The 22,349-nt window shown below is 42.1% G+C and overlaps 1 protein-coding gene across 1 annotated transcript in view; it reads right to left on the bottom strand.

Moving 5' to 3' along the window:
• grin2ba (glutamate receptor, ionotropic, N-methyl D-aspartate 2B, genome duplicate a) overlaps window positions 1–22,349 on the bottom strand; it is a 146,742-nt gene that overhangs the window by 100,613 nt on the left and 23,780 nt on the right. The window contains exon 3 of the mRNA XM_063904850.1: window positions 11,090–11,749. Within this exon, the coding sequence (XP_063760920.1) occupies window positions 11,090–11,749 (660 nt within the window). The remainder of the gene's footprint in view (window positions 1–11,089; window positions 11,750–22,349) is intronic.

The raw sequence follows: 22,349 nt of genomic DNA, 5'->3' as shown, positions 1-22,349 counted from the left end.
CCCTTAGCGCTAGCCAGTAGAAGCGTAAGTGTTACCTAGTGATGTCAGTATGTTCAGGAAGTTAAAAAAAGGAGTCCAAAGGAGGAGTTTCAACAGGGGTGGGGAAGAGAAACTCAGGGATATAAGCCTTTGCAGACCATTTACATGCACTAAAACCTATATCAGAAAACTGCAGTGTTTGAGTCATTTTCGAACGTAGGGATCCGGTATAAACGCGTCACTTCCTGACCATGGTCATGTGAACTCATTTCTCCCGCTTGTCCGGGACATTGAAATGCTGTTTGGCAGCGAGCCATATTCATACCGAGAGAGGAAGAAGTATAAAAAGGCGTATAAAAGACAGCTCTGACAAATCCTAAAGGCAGGTGGAGAGTAAAAGTCGGGGAAGGAGGGACGAACAAAATATAGAATCTTATCTCATTTCCAATTATTTCCCCGGCCCTCTCTAAGTACACATAACGATTATAACTGTCTGCTTTAATGTAGTGTATGGGAGCAATCTGTCCGTGATGAGAGCGATAAGAGGAGCAGCGAGACAGACTCTGAGATGGAGAGTGGAAGGGAGGCAGTTCAGGGCGGGTGACGTATAGAAAGTGAACGTTATGGAGCGAGTTTAAAAATGGCCACTTTCTAAACGGCCGGAGTAAATTGAGAGCAACGGGGTTGGAAAATAGGACACATAAATTTAGGGCTCTCGATATTTTTCACTACCTCTCCCTCTCCCTCTCTCTCTCTCCAGAGCAGGGGAACACACACAGTGGTTGTCACATTTTCTAAACCAGGACAATGAGGAGGTAAAAAGAGAATGGTAGTGGGACATTTCCACCTTAGGAAATCAGACAGACAATATGAAAGAAAGAGTGCACAGAATGAGTGTAGGAATGAGTCCTAAAACCTGGAAATGAGTCGGTATTTTACAACTTCTGGATCCCTTAAGTCTTATGATTGTACCTGAATCGTTAACTGTTGGGAATAAATGAATGGACATGAAAATAACTGCTTTAAAAAAGGACCCTCTCCTGTCACGTGTTAGCCCGCCGGCTCTGTTGTGATTGGTTAACAGCTTAGAGATGTCCCGCCCCTTAGCCTATTATGTACAATGTGTTGCAGCGCTAGCCAATAGAAGCGTGAGTGTTGCCCAGTGATGTCAGTATGTTCAGGAAGTAAACAAAGGAGTCCAATGGAGGCTTTTCAGACGGAGAGTAGGAGAGAAACTCAGGGATTTTAGCCTTTGCAGACCATTTACATGCACTAAAACTTATATGAGACACTACAGGAAAGTGACAAGCCCAAAAAGCATAATAGGGCCTCAGTAAGTTAATCTTAGTAAACAGTAAGTTAAATATCCAAGACCTTCTATATATTTTTTGTGGGGAGAAATAAGATGATAAAGTGTAAATATTTAGGAGTTTGCAATTGGAAATAGGCACATAAGAAGGAGCTGAAGACACACACACAGAACAAACAACTCACACAGAAACATCGGGGAATAAAACCTGGACAAAGGAGAGCAGCGGAGAACATATCCGGGATAAAAGGACCGATCAGAAAGCTGTTACTCCGGTTTAACTGTGCTTAACTGGACTCAACAAAATCCCCATGAATGAACTAAACAGCAAGGCATGAGAGGAGAAAGAAAAAGCACAGAGAGGCACCTCTTAATTCTCTTATCGTTTACAAATGCTCCTAATTGCGTCTATGTTTTAGCAAAGGACGCTGCCAAGCCGAGCAGCACATTACATTAATAGAGTACAGGACCTCAGCCATCATTACAACAATAGTTGCTATTGTACCACGTTAATTAAGAATTTAAACGCAGGCACGTTTAAGCCCACCGGACTGAAAGAAAAAACCCTCATGGGAACACGTGGAGAAACAGGAAGTGACGCTTAAGCATTTCTCTAAATGTAGGGTAAACGTAAATACAGAGGACGAGGGGAACTTTGTAAAATGAGGTACTGGAGATTAATTGCTCTGCCCCTGTGCTGTGATTAAGTGGTTCGACTGGCTCACACACACACACACACACACACACACACACACCCTGCACAACAATTACCCCTGGACACAGTTCAACACCAACTATCATCGAGGCTGTTCCCTTCCGAAGAATTAACACACACACCCACACACACATAATGACGGTGATGTTCAGTCACAAAATCGCTCCCTGTGTTTTGACAAAAACTTCCACGGGAAAAAAAAACGATTGTAAACGATGAAAAGCCCCAAATTATTTGGGCAAAAAGTTAATTGATCACATCCTGCAGCTTTTCTTCCTGGGGACGGCTGCCAGTTCCACAAAAGATGCCAGATTTGTTAGTGTGTGTGCGATATCAGCAGCTCATCGTGGATCTAGTTGAGCAATATCCATCCAATGCTCATGGATAAAGACCACCTTCTCAATTTGGCTTTTAACTAAAGTGAATTATTTTATTTATTTGATTTGATCTATTTATTTTAATCCTGTTTTATTCAGTCCTGCGTTGGTATTATTGTTTTTAATCACAAATCCACTCTGGTTATTACCTGGAAAGGTCATGTGATGGTTTGTGAAGCACTTTACGTTACCTTGTGCATAAAAAGTGGTGTATTAATAAAGTTTGATTTGATTAGTTGCCGCCCTCACACACGTCTTAATTGGAAACACGTCTTTGGGCGCATGCTCCGTTTGTTATTATATTATATTGTATTATGTTTTCCACCGGGTCACCAGGGGTTGGCTGCGTTCCATTTTTCCATTAATTGCCTTCGATTCCTACATTTAAATCCCACGCACATTGGATGCTATCGCCGAGCTAATCTGCAGCCGCGGCGCGTAAATTCGCTCGCTGTTTGCTATTATTCTGTGGCCCTGGGGTGATCAGCGACAACCACAGCTATTTGTACCACAACAAAGCCCTACCTTCGAGACAAGCGGAGGAGAAAAGGGCTCTCCATGTCTTGATAATGTGAGCATTAGCCAAAGCTTTAGATCACACTGATTACTTCCAACAGACGCTGTAGAGCGACAGCGAGCAAGGGGGGGGTTGCTGGAAACCACTACAGACAAAAGACTGGCAGCCATATTGGCTAGGTAACACACACACACACACACACACACACACACACACACACACACACACACACACACACACACACACACACACACACACACACACACACACACACACACACACACACACACACACACACACACACACACACACACACACACACACACACACACACACACACACACACAGTTGGATACTTTCCCCCTTCTCCACCTCCTCCTTTATCTTGTCCTGTCCTTCACAGATGTGAGTACAGCTGCTCTCTATCCATCTTTCCTCCTTCATTTGGCCGAGGCTTGCTGGGTTCTCCTTCTCCTGTAACACTGGCAACATGGCACTACACCTGCTCCTGCACACACATGCTGTGTCCATCCACCTTTCCCTCTCTCTTATCCCTTTTCCTTTGACATGAGTTGTATCAATCAATCAATCGTAAGTGGCCCAATGTCACATTTGTTTTAGTGTGCAGCTTAGACCGTCACAAGGAGAAAACTCCTAAAGAATCCCAACAAATAACAGGGAAAACATGTAATAAACCTCGGGATGAGCAACAGAAGAGGGATCGCTTTACCAGGAAGTCAAAATAGATGTTGTGTGTAAGGATTAAGAAAGATGATACAATGACCATCTAGAAAAATCTTCCGGGCTTCCGCCAAAAACAATAACACTTTAATGATCAATCATTATAAAACATATCAGAGATATTATTCTGAAATGGACCAATCAGACAATGACTACTTTCACTGTCACTACTTTAAGTACATTTAGAGGAGAGTACTTTCTACTTTCACTGGAGGAACATTTAGAATACTTTTACTGTGACAGAGTATTCCTACACTCTGGTACTTCTACTTTACTCAAGTACAAGATCTGAGTACTTTTCTACTTTACTCAAGTACAAGATCTGAGTACTTCTACTTTACTCAAGTACAAGATCTGAGTACTTCTACTTTACTCAAGTACAAGATCTGAGTACTTCTACTTTACTCAAGTACAAGATCTGAGTACTTCTACTTTTACTCAAGTACAAGACCTGAGTACTTCTACTTTTACTCAAGTACAAGACCTGAGTACTTCTACTTTACTCAAATACAAGATCTGAGTACTTCTACTTTACTCAAGTACAAGACCTGAGTACTTCTACTTTACTCAAGTACAAGACCTGAGTACTTCTACTTTACTCAAGTACAAGATCTGAGTACTTCTACTTTACTCAAGTACAAGATCTGCCCCTGATGCATATTTCTTTTCAGGTTTAATTCACAATGTGTGGCAACATGGCGCCGTAAATGAAGGATTGTATATTGCTCTGGTATCACATGGACGATGTTAGCCTAGCTACAGAAGCAAGTCTGACTTAGATTAGATTATATTCAATGAGTAAAAGTACTGCGATGACAAAATGCAGTACAAATCTAACCAGAAAGTGCAAAAGAAGCAGTACAGTTCAATGTAATATACAGTATAATATAAGTACATACACCAGGTAACAGCTGATGGGAGAACAAGCTTTTCGTAGGCCTTGTACGGAGTTGAGGTCCCAACTACTCGATAACCAGATTTAGAGCAAACACAGTAAATAGTACGTGTATTATTTTGGCATGTTTGCAGGATAAATGCATCACTCAACTCTAGGTAGTTCAATATTAACCGGCAGACCTATGGGATATTAATTATTTACCCAGTAGGTGCTTCCTGCTCTCACTACGATAGAGCGGTTTCGGCAGTACTGCCTCTGCAACAACTTTCTCTACGTCGTACTTCCTTCCAAGGTTCAGGGCTCACTGTTCTATGGCCGAGAAGACAGTTGGGGCTGGCGTTGAACCAGTTTCTAGGGCGCTTTTTTAGTAGAAACACATGGAGAACTGATCGGCCCGAGGAACAACCAGTAAAGAAAGCAGCATCCGTCTCTTTCTCCCAGCAGTTCAGCTCTGTACTCAGTGAACTCGTCCTCTTACTTACCACTCAGCCCGCCCTCCCTGATCTGATTCATTGATATAAATGCGAGTGCCCTTTGTCTCCATCCATCTCTCTTCTCTCCCTTCCTCCTCCGCCTTCTACTTCTTCTCCTCTGCTTGTTAATACCGCGCTCGCCCGGCATCCTCTTTCACTTTCTCTCTCTCGCTCTCCGCACTGTGGTAGTGACTAAAGATCATAACCACTTCCCACTGAAGGCACACATGTGGTGGCTCCAGTGCTGCAGTTTGGCTCCAGAGGAATAACTCGGAAAAAGTCTTGTTACAGATGTCAGAAGCCTCACATTGTCGTATTTTAGAATAGAAATTGCGCAATCATTTTTTAAAGTAGTGTGCTTGGACCTTCCCCCGCTCCCACTGGAACACAATGCTACGTTCAGCTTTGTGATTCATTACCACAAACACCAAGTAGCTGTCCTTGTAGATGCATACGAGAGCAGAAAAAACTGTCATTGTGATTCTGATTCAGCCTGACTCTTCGCGCGGCACGACAGCAGTCCACTCCAGCGGGAAACGTTTTATGGAATTATCTTGTACTCCAAATTCCTCTCCTATATTCAGCCCGCACTAAAAAAATCCAAACGCTGTACTCCCCGCCTCCTGTGTCGCTCCCTGTTATCGTTCTTTACTTTAGTGTAATGAAAAAGGAGGGGGGTGGCTCGCTAACTGTAATAGCAACGCTCGGCCTTCACTTGTGACAATCGTGTGTGTGTGTGTGTGTGTGTGTGTGTGTGTGTGTGTGTGATGGAGCGGGACCATAAGATAAACAACTCGTATTGCAATCCCTAAGTCCATTTCCTTCAGACGCTCAATCACGATAAAAGAGGAAGAACACGTAGACATTCTCCAGCTCTGTAACTTGACAAGAAAATTATCACTTTCTCTCCATCTCTGCTGTCCGTAGAAGAAAAATGTCTACCTACTTTTTTCTTCTTCGCCTCCTCATTTCTCCTACCAATCGGCAAAAACACCCACATGGGAAACATTGGAAACAATGGAGTTTTACATAGTGACATCACTATGTAACACTCTCGCTTCTCCTGGCTAGCGGTCCAAAATGTTGTACGTGATAGGCTACGGGGCGGGACATCTCTAAGCGGTTGACCAATCACAACAGAGCTGGCCAGCTAACCAACCAGAGCAGACTGGGCCTCTGGTTTCAGACAGAGGGTGAAAAGAGGAGCCATTAAATACAAAATATGAATCTGAAATTTAGAATAATATAGATCCCTCAAAGAATTATTTCAGTATTTCATTTCGGAAAACCAATTTGCCCCGACGCTGACCCACCGTAACACGTCTATCTTCCGCAATTATCTACTTTTTTTTCGCATCTTACGGAAGAAAAATCCTCTCTACTTACACATCCTTCCCTCCTCATTTGTCTTTATCTTTTCCCATTTACTTTCAGGGACATTTCCCTCCCTCCCTCCCTCCCCCTTTTCCTCAAATGTTTCTTCTTCTGCTTTGGACTCAGCCTTCGTCCACTATGCTTATCGGTCCATCTCTTCCACAGGCGGTTTTGAACTCAACCAGTTTTGGCAAAAAGAAAACCCTCCGAATGTATTCCTACCCCACCTCTCATCCTCACTATCTCAATTCCTCCACGACTCTCTCTCCCTTCCTCCCTCCCTCTGATCCTTCTCTATCGTATTTTTCGCCACTCCATTGTCTCAGCCCATTAGGCAGACACAAATCCGTTTGGAGACCGAGCCGCCCGATCCTCGCTCTCCTGGGCCAGCAGGAAGCTCTCAGGAGAGAAAGACTCTGGCTTGTGGCCGGGGGGGAAATCCATTTAAACCTCTACCACAGAACACTGCGCTATCGCTCCCGCCTGGTGCACTTAGGGCACGTTCACTTAATGAATGATACTGTCCCTGCATACACACACACACACACACACACACACACACACACACTCACTCACACACACACACATTCCTGAACTCTCCCGCCAACTCTGCTTTATTTTCATGCAATATAAAAAACAAATAGTGAGAGAAAGAGTCTTTAAACCGAACTTGACTTAGCATTTCGCCACTTCTGGTTTTCTCGTCCTGAAGTCAATGGTTTTGTGAATGTATTTTTGCAAAGATGCCTGAAATAAGTTCAGTGTTTAACTCAAGCTGAAGCTTCTGTGTGTCTTAAAAACAACCGACGGTAACAAGTGTCTAAATGAGACGACAACACGCCATCACGCTGAACATTAGCCGCCTTTAGCTTAGCGGTGCTGACGTGAAGTCGTGTAGTTCCTTTAGAGCCTAACGTTAGCCTTTTACTTCTGCCGATTGCATTTACGCTTTAAAAAAAGTGGTGTTAATATGTGGATATCATCCTGGTGAGTAAGTATCATAAACGTGTGTTTGCCACAGAGTTTATTTTATGCAATCTACTGAAATTCAATAGGGAAATCGCATTGATTTTTGTCGAGGGAGTCTTTCAGATGCTAACTTCGGAGTCGGTCTACAGAAATACATCATCGCTGCACCACTCCGTAATAATAAAGCTTTTCATCGACAAGATGTAAATGGGGTTAGGGGTTAAAGACATTTGTGGCCACAGATCAGGGGGCATTTAGGACACCAGACAAAGCATGTGAACGGTGACTCAGTTTATTGTAGTGTGGCTGGAAGAGTCACAAATGGGAGTGGACGGTTCCCTGCCATTTCTCCCTTTAGTGCTCTAATGAGAAGCAACAGAGAGAAGAGCCACAGTGGCGGCCGCTGGCCTCGTCGTGTCACAGCGACTCCAGTCTCCGCTGGTACAGAGACCTGTTGACACCAGCAGGGATAACACAGAGACTCTATGAGGATCAAAATAGAAGATCTCGACAGCAGAGGGACATTTTAGGATTTTAATCAGGGGGTTGGACTTTCCCTGCACGAAAGGAATGACACTGCCAGAATATTGAGTCAGAGGTGTGAATTGTTCATTGTATTTTAGGTGGTAGATAAAACAAATACACATGTGCTGTTATAAAAGACAAATGCATGACCAAGCAGTAAGGGAAATCAGAGGGTTTTCTACTCTACTATAACATGATTTCTGAATTATTGGCAAGAAATCCGTCAATTTACGAGACGTAGCTAAAGCGTCTACAAAGCATCTGTGACACAGAGCAGTTCAGAGGATCACCCTGTGTACAATGTGTGCTACAAAGTGCATATGCTCTTATGGTAGTGTTCATACTGTGATTGCCCTCTGTTTATTGTGCGCTACACAGGGTATTTGCTCGTATGGTAGTGTGCGTATTGTGATTGTAAAATGTGTGCTACACCTCCTATTATCTCTGCTGCTGTCATACTGCGTGCACTATCTGTTCTTCCAGTGGTCACCCTGTCCCACATCTCCCACTCCTTTGCAACTTCAAGAAACTGGTCAGTCTTTTTAACTGCCCTGCGATTCACGGCTGGAATTCCTTGAGTAAGTTAGGGTCAAACATGGTTAATATTTTTGTATCAACGTGTTAAAGCAGCCCTATATTTACTACACTTACGCCCAAAATAAAATGAGCTGTTCTTGTGGACTGGGGTCCCAGCCCAGATTCCCAGGCGGGCGCAGATAAAGCGGCAGCAGGTTGCTTTATCCCATTCTGGAGGCCTAGTAAATAGACGCAGATCCAGCTCTCTTTTCTGGTGAAATCTCCAGCTGATCCCGTCACTGGCATCGCCACTGTTGGCACTTTGTGTTTCAAGTCAGACACCCTCGGCTTACCCTGTCTGTCTGTCCGTCTGTCTGTCTGCACCCAGAATTAATACTAAAGCAGTGCGTCAGTGGGGGATGAAAGGAGAGAAGTCCGCAAAAGAAGTCAAACGGTCCTCATTGTTTTGAGTGAACCTGACATTTAAAGGACAATGCAGTCGGTTTAAGATATGCAGGGAACATTTAAAGCACATTGTCTGGCTCTTTCTAGTGAATCTGAAACAGATTTTTTTTGGCCGTCAACATAAAGTGGAGAGCCCCGCTGAGCCTAACAAGCAGACCCTGTTAAACTCCACTAATTTGAGACACAACAAAAAGATGAAAAATCACAAGAGAGCATCGGCCAAAAACACTGATACCATTTAGAAAAATGAACAGCTCTTAAAATCGTGCAGCCGTCTTTAAAAATATCTTTCGTTTGATCAGAAAAAAGCCTCCACGCTGACGTAATCGCTCACTGAGTGACAACTACAGCCAAGATTGACGACAGCGAGGTCCATTTTAACTGCCCACACACACTTCCTGGAACAATTACTGCAAATGAAGGACAACTTTTATATTTCACATAACCAAAAAACGGAACTTCGTCTTTAATTAAATGTATTATGTCAACAGATTTCACATTACTGCATGAGGTAAGCGGAAAGCAACGGAGGTGGGAGAAGTACTCAGATCTTGTTCTTGAGTAAAAGTAGAAGTACTCAGATCTTGTACTTGAGTAAAAGCAGAAGTACTCAGATCTTGTACTTGAGTAAAAGTAGAAGTACTCAGATCTTGTACTTGAGTAAAAGTAGAAGTACTCAGATCTTGTACTTGAGTAAAGTAGAAGTACTCAGGTCTTGTACTTGAGTAAAAGTAGAAGTACTCAGATCTTGTACTTGAGTAAAGTAGAAGTACTCAGATCTTGTACTTGAGTAAAAGCAGAAGTACTCAGATCTTGTACTTGAGTAAAGTAGAAGTACTCAGATCTTGTATTTGAGTAAAAGCAGAAGTACTCAGATCTTGTACTTGAGTAAAGTAGAAGTACTCAGATCTTGTACTTGAGTAAAGTAGAAGTACTCAGATCTTGTACTTGAGTAAAGTAGAAGTACTCAGATCTTGTACTTGAGTAAAGTAGAAGTACTCAGGTCTTGTACTTGAGTAAAAGTAGAAGTACTCAGATCTTGTACTTGAGTAAAGTAGAAGTACTCAGGTCTTGTACTTGAGTAAAGTAGAAGTACTCAGATCTTGTACTTGAGTAAAGTAGAAGTACTCAGATCTTGTTCTTGAGTAAAGTAGAAGTACTCAGGTCTTGTACTTGAGTAAAGTAGAAGTACTCAGGTCTTGTACTTAAGTAAAAGTAGAAGTACTCAGATCTTGTACTTGAGTAAAGTAGAAGTACTCAGATCTTGTACTTGAGTAAAGTAGAAGTACTCAGATCTTGTACTTGAGTAAAGTAGAAGTACTCAGATCTTGTACTTGAGTAAAGTAGAAGTACTCAGGTCTTGTACTTGAGTAAAAGTAGAAGTACTCAGATCTTGTACTTGAGTAAAGTAGAAGTACTCAGGTCTTGTACTTGAGTAAAGTAGAAGTACTCAGATCTTGTACTTGAGTAAAGTAGAAGTACTCAGATCTTGTTCTTGAGTAAAGTAGAAGTACTCAGGTCTTGTACTTGAGTAAAGTAGAAGTACCAGAGTGTAGGAATACTCTGTCACAGTAAAAGTATTCTAAATGTTCCTCCAGTGAAAGTAGAAAGTACTCTCCTCTAAATGTACTTAAAGTAGTGACAGTAAAAGTAGTCATTGTCTGATTGGTCCATTTCAGAATAATATCTCTGATATGTTTTATAATGATTGATCATTAACGTGTTCTCAGAGCTGGTAAAGGTGCTGGATTTACTCCAGGTGAACTACAGTCTGATTTAAGGGTTGATTATATTTACCATCATTAATCCTAATCTGCCTAGCAACTAAAGGATTAAATAAATGCAGTGGAGTAAAAGTACACCATTTACCTCTGAAAATCATCAAAATGTACTTAAAGTACCACAAGTAAAAGTACTCATTATGCGTAATGACCCATGTGAGGATCATATGTGTTTGTTTTTTATGCTTAAATGTGTTCATTACACTGGTAAATGTGGTCCCTATTTTAAAGTACTGCTGATGGGTTAGAAACATACTCAAGTAAAGTACAAGTGACCCAAAATCATACTTAAGTAATTGAGAAAATAATATAAAAAATATCAGGTTCAACTTAATGTTATTGCTTTTAACTAACCTAAAACAGTCCTATGAAGTTTGTTGACATAACACATTTGATTAAAGTCAACCTTTCAGTTTTTTCAGAGCTATTTGAAAAGGGAGAGCGTCCTACCTTGGCAGCCATGATCATGGACGACCCCCCGCGGACTCCCAGGATGGGGATGTGGGTCTGCGCTGAAATGAAGTCGAGGATTTGTGCGATGGCCTCCTGGTCGGTGTCGTCGCCGAACACCACGCCCTGCAGCCAGTGCTCCGTCATGAGGTCGCAGATGCTCTTGATGATGCTCTTGGGGTCCGTCTCGTTCATGGTCAGCACCTCCACGTTGGGCGCCATGTGCAGGAAGTCCTCCTTCTCCCGGCCTCCGGCCAGCGCCACCTCGCTAGAGTTCCCCACCAGCACCACGGCAATCCTGAAGCTGCGCAGGATGTTGGGCAGCGCCATGTGGTGGGGAGGGGGCTGGGGGATGGGCACGTAATGACCGCCGCCCCCGCCGCCACCACCACCTCCGCCGCCTCCTCCCCCGCCTCCCCCGCCCTTCTCTCTCCGCGAGTGGCAGGCCGGCGGCAGGTGGAGGAGGCAGAGCAGCAGGAGGAGAAGCGAGAGGCAGTGGGAGGGGTGGCGGTGGAGCGATGGAGGCGGGGGTGGATGTAAGGGTCCGATTTGCCTCTCTCGGTCCTGGGCGACTGAAGGGGTCGTGGACGGGGGGGAGGTCCTGGATTGAGGGATGCGGCAGCCGTAAACAGGCATGGTGGAGGAGTGGGAGAGTAATACCTGGAGAGAGAGAGGCAGAGATTTGATAAATACACTTTTTGCATGCCTTAGTTGAATACTCGATTCTGATTGGTCCGTGTGGACATGTCGAAGGTTATTAATACTCGATAACAGACTGCTGCTGAGCAAAATAATGACCATGCTAAGGAGGATAAAGGGAGGGAAGGAAAGAGATTAAAAGAGCTTTGGACATCAGAGAAATCACCAGAAGAAGACAGACAGGAAATGAGAGAAATAAAGGGGGGGAATAAGAGAGAGAGGGGGAGACGGAGGTTAACATCGCACCATGCAACATTGATTGAATAAAGTGAATTGCTGAGGGGACTACATGCATTCTATGAATCAGTGCATATCACTGTCGGTCCACAGAAATGGGGCATTGTGGGTAAGGAACGACGCACACACAGGGTCACACTTGACACACATAAATAGTGCATAAGCGCACACACACACACACACACACACACACCGAAACATGGTGCGACGGCGTATAGTTTACTGCGCGGATCAATGATTCATGTGGAACGTTCTGAGCAGCATTATGGTATGTATTATGGAGGGTATAAACTCTCCCTCCAGATGAGAGGCTGGCGTCTTGACAAGGGGAGAGGAGCGAGGGGAGGAAGGGAGGAGGTCATAAAAGGATTGCGAAACGAGAGTGAAGGAGACGGTTATATTATATTATAGTTTGTTATGAAAGTCCAATATGGAAACTTGCCGGTGCTAATCAGCCCTATTATGCTTTTTTTTTTGGGGGGGGGGGGTTGTCATGTTTTGGTGCATGTAAATGGTCTGCAAAGGCTCAAATCCCAAAGTCCCGAAACATGATGACATCATTACGGAAACACTCGCGCTTCAATTGGCTAGCACTCAAACACATTGTACGTGACAGGCAAAGGGGCGGGACATCTCTACATCTCTCACAACAGAGCCATCCAGCTAACCAATCAGAGCAGACTGGGCTCTGGTTTCAGACAGAGGGTGAACAGAGGAGCTGCAGCACAGGCAGGATGAGAAACATAAAGAGCTTTTTGAACATTAGAGCATGGAGACAGTAGAGGCACAAAATAGAAATATGAACCTGAAAAAGAGCAGAATATGTCCTCTACATAATATACTTTTTAAACACGTTGGATCTCTTTACTTCTATTTGATCAAAGGCCCATCTTAACTGAAGACTCGGGGCATGTTCAGTTCTGAGATCGCCTGTACAGAGAGGAAGGGCAGGAAGCAGGAAACAACGCCAGCTCCGTCTGACTGACAAACCATCTGGAGCCAGATGACTGACACACACACACACACATACACACACACACACACACACACTCACACTCGAGACGCACACAAACTGACTGACTGACGTCGAAATTGATTAAGTGATTGACGGCAGATGCGCTCAGAGCAACTCGCAGGACTTTGATACGATACCCGCCCTCCTCCCCTTCGCCCCTTGTTGGCCTAGTTTAGCACTTACAGCCGTTTGCCGTCCATCCCTCCACCTCCCTCCCACGTTCCACTTGACCATATCTCTCTCTCCGACTTATTTATAGAGCATTTTCATAATGGGGATGCAGAGGGGAAATGAGAGAGAGAGTTATGGAGGCAGTAAAGGTAGGACAGCACAGATGGAGACAAAGGACCAGGATTGGGGAGTAACGGGATTACGTAATCAGGATACGAAATGTAACCGTAGTTCCTTTTGAAAAATACGTAATCAGATAACTGTTACACTTCTAAACATTGCAAACAAAATTGAACTTCTGTGGTTTTATTTGACGTCTCTTAACCTCTTTCCTCCCCTCCCTCGACCGTCCTTAGCAACAGGCATTATTTTGCTTAGCAGCGGTGTGTTATCGAGTATTAATAGCCTCTAGAATGTCCGAATTAACCAATCAGAATCGAGTATTCAACCAAGCCGTGTAATGAAAATGTGAAACGGAGTGCTTTAGTGTTACGTAGTGATGTCACTATGTTTTGGAACTTTGAGATTTTAGCCTTTGCAGACCATTTACATACACAGAAACCTATAAAAACAGTAAAGGGAAAACCCCCCGAAAAGCATCTTATAGTAACCCTACAAAGGACAGATGGAAAAAAATATGCTTTATATGAAACAAATGTGTGTTTACATCCAGATGTGCGGGAGGATATATGTCAGAGTAGGTGTTAACTCCTCTTTTGCATATTAATAACCTCTGAAATATCCAAATCGACCAATCAGAATCGAGTATTCAACTATGCAGTGTTAGGAAATATGTTGAAGCGCCAGCTAGGTGTGCAAATGTTACATAGTGATGTCACTATGTTCTGGAACTTTGGGATTTTAGCCTTTGCAGACCATTTACATGCACAGGAACCTACAGGAAAGGGAAACCCACCACACAAATTGTAATAGGGCTTCTTTGTAGTAACCCTACAGAAGGACAGACATAAAAAATACGCTTTTTACGAAAGAAAAGTGTGTTTACATCGAAATGTGTGGGAGGATATATGTCAGAGTAGGTGTTAACTCCTCTTTGTGGGCAGAGACACCCGGGACGTTCATTAGTTGGGGGGTGTAGCTGCTCATAAAGTCCTTCTGAGTAGTGTATTGTGTGTTCATCTCCTTAAAACAAGGCAGCTGGAAAAGAAAAGGAGTAAAAACAATAAGCGCCACGCGAAGCTGACAGCTAATCAGACAGCAAAATGACAGAGGGGGAGAAAGGAGATTGAGAGAGGGATAAAGGGACGTACGCGGCGGAGATGACAGAACAACTTCTTTGGGGAAAACTAATTGCTGGAGGTTCGTCAGCTCTAATTACAGGTCCCTGTGTTAATAGTCAATTGCACACCACTCTCCGGAATGAAGAGGTGGGAGGGAAGAAACGAGGGAGGAGGGATGATAAGAGGCGACAGTAAAGAGGAGGGGATGGGGGGGGGGAGGTGGGATGATGGAGAGGAAGACCTTGGTGAGGAAAAGGCTAAAAGAAAGAGAAGAAGAAGAGGAGGAAAGATGAAGAGTTGTCGCAGATCGAGACGGGGAGAGATGCCCTCTTTGAATCTGGACTTTCTCTGGCAGCACTCTGTTTCCATGGCAACAATTAAAATAGGGCCTACATGCGCACACACATACAGTTGATGGACACAGAGATACACACACACACACACAGAAGCAGACACACACATTGCTATGAGCATTGATTGACCATGTAAAGGCAGTACTGTCGGCTCTGCCGTGCATACTGAAAGATGAGTGTGTTTTATAGCCTTTTTTTCCAGAACATTAGCCCCAATATACGGGTGTTTTAAACACAGAAAACAGTGCAAAAAAATTGGGGTTTTAATCCTTTACTAGCAAGTGGACGAGTAAGCCTTCCGGTGTTTCTAGCGTTGTTTTGATTGTGTTCATTTACAGCTTTTAAAAAAGGAAAAGACGGGCAAAAGAAATGCGGGATAAAACCGTTAAATATGTCAGAAGCAGGTTTGGCAAACAACGATAACGGTTCTGTTTGTTAACTTATGTTTATATCTGTCACAATTTGTTCTCCTTTTCACACTCTGAAGACAGAAGAGGTGCTTTAAGAACAATGGAGAGACTCAAAACAATGGAAAGAGACATTTAATGTGATTTTTTCCGTCTAAATGGAGTGTTTTGCAACAATCAGAGGTACAATTCTTTCAATGGAGTCTGGTGGTTTTGAGGAGAGTGTGTTAATTGTTTGCTTTGTATTGTATATAATGCTTGCCTCTTATGTATGTATATATATGTTAGCCTACTCTTTACGAGGTAAATCTCCCCGCTGTAAGACGATTAAAGAATTTCTGATTGGGATAAAAGCCCTGGAGAGAAATGTATACAGATTTAAGGCTATATGAATAAAACTTGACTTTATTTGGTTACATAAATCATCGGATTGATCCAGGCGGGATTCGAACCCGGGTCTGAATGGGAAACGAGCCCGGTACATTCAGCATTTTTTGTCCGTTGGTAAAAGAGCTTTTCACATGGAATCCTCTCAAGAACAGATTAGCATATAGAGACCTCTGACACATGGACACACTTCTCCCACCCCCCCCACACACACACACACCCCCCCTCCCAGTATCACCCACCATTAGCACTATTAGCCACACCAGCGCACACAACAGTCATATCAGTTACACACGGGTGGACTGCAGATAGCCTCTACCAGCCTAAAACCCCCCCAAGGTACAAGCACCACACACACACACACACACACACACACACACACACACACACACACACACACACACTTCAGCATTTCTAAACGTTTTTTTGCATGCGTGTGTATTTATTTAAAAGTGTGTTTATATTAGAGCTACACAATTGAAATCTCAAATGGACTTGTTAAATATTCAAATTGCATTAATTAAACTCCTTTATTGTCGATGTGCAGGTACAAGGGAATTAAATAAGCAATCCTTTCATTGCATATCTACATAAAGCAACAAAAATGATCAAATTATGATAAAAGTTTGTAAGCCTGTGTTTTGTTTTGCAGGATATTTAACCATAAAAGGTGAACAATGTACTGGCTTTCCTTCCTATTCTAACAGTAAACTGAGTTTGGTGGGTTTTTTGACTAATGTTCAAACACTAAAAGACATTTTAAACCATCCAAAAACTTCAAACTATCTTCAAGCTATTTTCTTAGTAAACAAGCGACAGTCCACAATAAAGTTGGGAAAAGAAGCAACCTTAGGTATGATTTACTGAGAGTTTAACATTTGATTACTCAGTTAATCATCAGGACTGTGTGGGTGTTTGAGTGACAGCGGCCTGGCAACACAAACAAAACAACCCACGACTGTCACCAAACCCTGCTACATCGTGACGAGCGCGCAGAAGTACATCATCTTCCCGGTGAGAGGAGCTCAGATAAAAACTAACGTACGGACATGTCTCCTGTGAAATAACCAAAATCGTTCCAGAAAAATGTGTGTGCATGTTGGACTCCATGACTCATTGTAGGACGATTGAGAACATGTGATATTCACCATTGGGAAAACTGATATCTACAGAGGCTCCTCGGACAGTGCAACATACAGTATACTTTAGACATTAACTAGTGCAATATAGAGCAAGAGGTACAAGTCAAATCCAGGAATAAATAAACAGTGTATATGTTAGAATGACAGAATGCATTATATAAAAAAGTAATGCACATTAATGGGAATTATTTGATGTTTGCAGACTTTCATACGCAAAACAGTTAATTAATTAAGATGAATTCATGTTAGCATCTATGCTAAACGTATCGTTTCCCATTGTGTTTTGTCTTTAAGCTGCCTTTACTTGATGTGTGATCAACAGGCTACCTCTTTTTAATTCTGCGCAGCTCTCCACTTCACATTCAATTACTTTATTTATTCATTCATGAATTTCTGTACTTGTTTTTTTTGCACATTTATAATTTTTTTAAATATTTCTCTTTATCTTTTTAATGTTAAGACAGTTTGTAAAACGGTTTTATATTTGGCACTTTTTCCTACAATTTATTTTCTCTTTCTGGTTTTATGTCCTTAAAGCTCCTCGGTGAAAAAACCTGATTGTGATTGAGGATAGTTCTTTTTTTTTTGGTCCTAAATTGCCTGGGTTTGAGTGCTTCTGCGTCTGTTAATATACAGATCCAACAAGGCATCGGCCAATTAGGTAAGATCACAGTGTTTCAGGTGGTTACCCGCCCCAACCACACCAAACCAGGTACTAAGTGGGCCCAAATGGACAATAAACGGAGCCATAGTCATTAACGAACGTCCAGGCTAACGCGGCTCATATTGCTGCGGTGGATAGTTGCTAGAGCTGAGGATATGAGGCATGGCGCAGATATCACAGCTCTTTAATTGGCTCCCGTCAGCTATTAATCACACAATTATAACTAACAGGACGTCCGCGGTGGATCTCTGCAAGAGTCAAATGGAGACCGGCTATATGAGGGGAGGTCATGGTGTGGTAGTGTGTGGAAGAAAACTGCACACACACATTTAAAGGGGCCCTTTAACACCTTTTCTGTAGAGCGTTTTATAGGTTTGTGTGCATGTTAATGGTCTGCAAAGGCTAAACTCTGAAAATGTATTTCTTTTTGGTTGTGTGTGCTCAGTGTCCATATCATTTGTTTTAAAGAGGGTAAAAAAAAAACTAACAGGTGAAAAACAGGCACCGCAATTTTGAGTTTTGTATTTAATAACGGCACTCTGTTCCATTTACAACATGTTCCACTCTCACAGTAATAAATCCACAAGAACAGAAAGCGTTACTGTGGAGAAAGGTTTGTGTGTGTGTGTGTGTGTGTGTGTGTGTGTGTGTGTGTGTGTGTGTGTGTGTGTGTGTGTGTGTGTGTGTGTGTAATTGATGAATATGGTTTGAAAGGTTGTGAACAGCGCTAGCAGTAGATTGCGCTCGCTAATGCATTTTTAGACGTGACATTTTTGTTTGGTTTTTTTCCGAATGAAAGCCGTGATTCTGATCTTTAGCGAAGAGATTTAAAAAGGATTGGATGGTCGACGGCCCCTGGGGATATTACGAAAAAAAGATCTGTTTTTCACAGCTTTAGTTAATTTACAAATGAAAACTTTTGCATGAAAATACAAGTAAAGAAAATCTGTGTTTTACACGGATTAGATGAATACTTGATTCTGATTGGTCAAGCAAGGCTATTCATTTCGCTTACAGACTGTTGCTAAGGAGGATCAAGAGACTGTGTGCAGTCATATCAATCCACAGAAAGAAGTCCGGTCAATTTAACGTCGGCTGTCGTCAAAAAGTCATCAGAAAAAGTAATTTTATACTTTTTTAATATTACTCTTTAGATTTGTGGAGAGCACAAAACGTTGGATCCATGTTGGCTAAACAAGGCACTGGTACTGGCCTACAGAGCTGTGAGGGGATCCAGGCCTTGGTTAAACCATACACACGCCTGTTTGCTATCCTGGCTCCTGATTGGTGGAATCAGCTCCCCATTGACGTCAGGACAGCAGAAACTGTGCAGATCCTCCGTCGTAAACTAAACACACATCTGTTTCAATTGCATCTTGGCAATTAAATTCTAAATATTTTGTAGAGTTAGCTGAGGCCTTGCAACTTATTCACCAGCACTTGCTTGAAGTGAATATATTCTGCACTTTCCTTGTTGTTGAGAGTTTGATTCTGTATGTTTTTTGCACTTATTCTAAGTCTCTTTGGATGAAAGCGCCATCCAATTGAAATGTAATGTAATGTAAACAGCAGAAGAAGACATACAGGAAGTAAACACGCAGTGGATCGGACTATTTTCCTCCGTGGAAACAATATGTACACCTGGCTCATAACAAGAACTGACTTATACTTAAGTGACATTTCCGATGCAGGACTTTAACTTGCACCAACGAGTACCGTTGCTTATGTGAAGGGTCTGAATACTTCCTCCACCGCCGATGATGAGATCAGCTGGATCCAGAGCCTTCGTTACGCGAGGAAGCGACAGAGAGACTGGTCTAACGTGTGAACTCATTATGAGCTCCTCTGATACATATTCATGCAGCCTGTCTGTGCAGCCTGCTGTGGAGGTGGAAGGTGGCATGTGAGTGTGTGTGAGAGTGTGTGTGATTATGTGTTTGGACCTGTGTCTGTACATGATGTTCTGAAGCAGCCCCCTCAGAAAAGACAGCCGAGTCACATGTTTGCCGACCAATCCGCCGGTCTATAATGTGGTCTATTTTCAGAGAGAGGGGGTCTTTGAAGGGGCCTCTGCTCTCCATCCCTCCCCGCTTTCATTTTAACACTATTTATCTCTTTCTCTCTCTCCGTTTTTATCATCGAACAATGCTTCCTCTCAATATTCCCACTTATCTGGCTCTTGCGCTCGCACTCTCTCGCCGCCCTCTTCTCATTATGTGCTAAGTGTCAGGTTTGTCCATGGTGTTATTTGCATGAGAACTGGAGGACAAAGGCTGGGTGATTTCTCACATTTATTGTCTGGTTTGATATTTAGCAGGACGGCAAAGAAAAGACGACTCTCCGTATCTCTCGGGGTGAAATCAAACGCTCTGTAGTCGAGTGTCTTAAGTCACGCGTGCTGTAGTGGCTTCATTTTTCCTTTTAATTAAAATGAGAATGTCATGATGAGAGTTTCACGAATCAGAAGCAGCTCAATGAGCCCCAGGAGTTCGAAGAAAGTCCCTCTGCGTCAAACAAGTCTTCGTCTTTGTCGGCACTATCTGGCAGCGGTGGAAACTAAGCACATTTACTCAACGACTTTGAGTACTTAAGTACAATTTTTAAGTGCCATTGAGATTCCTATTACCTTCTACACTTCTGCTTTTGATTTATATTAAGGCTTTGGTTCATTTCAGGAGAAGATATTGCATAAAACATATTATTGTTTTACATCATGCATCTGTAAAGTGGGTAAAGAGTAAAGAGAAAAAAGGTCAAATCCTCCAAAATCATTTTCAAAAAGAGTCCGTGAATATGTGAGTGCTTTTACTTTTGATACTCTAGTCATAACAGCAACAACAACAACAACAACAAGATATTATTTATGAATCACTTATATTTCAAAATTAAATCAAGTAAAAATAAAATCGAGCTTCACACTTATTTATTTTTTACACTCACTAAATTTAAAAAATGAAAATAATTAATTTTACTCCATTAAATTTATTATATTATATAAAAGTACATTTTTCTAAATAATATTTCTGAACTTTATCTTAGTAATTGTGTTATTCTTCCTTTATTATTGTTGTCCTGTTTCATTCAGTCCTGTGTTTAAGACTGTATCTATTGTTTTTGGGTTAGTGAAGCACTCTGTTTTACCCTTTGTGTTTGAAAAGTGTGTTATAAATAAAGTTTAATTTGAATAAGTGAGATTGTGAATGCAGGACTTTGACTTGTACCGGAGTGTTTGAACACTTGAATATTGGTCATTTAAGTAAAGGCTGTTCTTCCACCTCTGCTAACTGGAAGTAAGACTGTTGACCCTGAAATGTTTGGCGCTATAATCTGATGTTTTTAGGACTGAGTGATTGGCGCCACATTGTTCTGTTCCTTTGTGTTTGAAAGCTCAGCCCTCAGGAGTCTCTGACCCAGAACCAGTGCTGACAGGTGATGAAAGAAAAAGGTTACCTGGACAACCTCTCTGACCACAGAGCAGCGAGACGTGTGGGCGGCTGCCTGATCACACACACACACACACACACACACACACATACAACACACACACACACACACACAACCTGTGGCACCATGCAGTGTGAGAGGAGGGAAAACAGACTACCAAGGGCAAAAACTAAAAGCACCTTCCGGTCTTTTTAAAGAAGTTTGTAGGAATATTTAAGAGTTAGAAGATGTTTGTTGTTTTTATACTAGTGTACAACGACATTTTGTAGGATAAAATAGAAACAAATGAATAAACTAGTGAAGAAAACTATGAAAAAAAGAGTAAAAGCCCTAAAGAAAATACAAAAATATGAATAAAAGGTGCACAATTTACAGATTTTTCGGCTGTTAAACATTATATAAACTATAAATAAATAGAAATATTCCCTTTGTATCATTTTTAAATAATTGTTTTATTATAATTATTTACTTTTAATACATTTTTCCCTTCTCTCATTTTAGTTTTGACTTCATTTACATGTAGAACATAGGATTTAAGATGTATAATAAGGCTATTTTTATTACTTTTACTGCATGTAAAGAACTAAGTCTTGAATTTTCAGCAAAGTTCATGCATGGAAACCTTTTGAATAAAAAAAAAAAGACTGAAATATGTGGGCTGGAGAAGATGTGGATTCAAGCAATAAATAATTACAAATACAGATGTGTGTTATATATGGCATAATTATGGCGTGCAGGAGGCAGCAGGGGGGGGTACAGTCGCTGCTGGTGCATTAGGGCTATGATTACGCCTCTGCACACATGTCCTACTTTATTTATAAGTTGAGTGTGTTTGTGTAACCTGGCGTACAGCGGTGCCTCGCATATCCATGCTGTGAACATGTTTATAGACGTGTCGTTTGAACAAGTCAGATGTCCATCACAATAGATATACTCTATGTGCAGATGTACATAAGGTGAAGAACAATACAGAGTGGTGCAGGAATGAGTCCTAAAACCTGGTAATGAGTCAGCACTGGCAGAGATTTGTCTAGAAAACATAGCATGAGGCGCTAACGTCACTTACTGACAAAATTAAGCCCCGCCCACTTTCCGGTGAAAATCCTGCATTAGAGCGAAGCAGAAACTAATACTTCCTTCATGTCTTAAAGCTGCTGAGTCATATATTGCACCTCAAACAACAAATAAATCCAAAGTTCCGGTTTCTTTACTTCCTCGCCAGAGAAAAGGAGAGTAAAAGAAAGAATCAGAAATCTCAGTCTCAGTCTCAGCCTGCTGCCTGCCACTCGTCCCCCGGCAGACCCACCAGACATCCATCCCCTATTTATTCTCCGTAAGCTGTCTGTGCCATCTGACCAGACATATGACCCCATCTTCATATTTCTGGACCCATTATACCCTTTCTGACCAACAGAAGTATTGTTTTCTGGCATCACTTTAACATTTTACGGAGAAACAACGTGTATTGCTGACTAAGTGGCTAAATGAGACTAACCAGCT

This window comes from Eleginops maclovinus, chromosome 16, assembly GCF_036324505.1.
Source record: "Eleginops maclovinus isolate JMC-PN-2008 ecotype Puerto Natales chromosome 16, JC_Emac_rtc_rv5, whole genome shotgun sequence".
Lineage (NCBI taxonomy): Eukaryota > Metazoa > Chordata > Actinopteri > Perciformes > Eleginopidae > Eleginops > Eleginops maclovinus.
The sequence above is the reverse complement of the archived record's forward strand: the minus strand, read 5'-3'. Positions and strand labels throughout refer to the sequence as shown.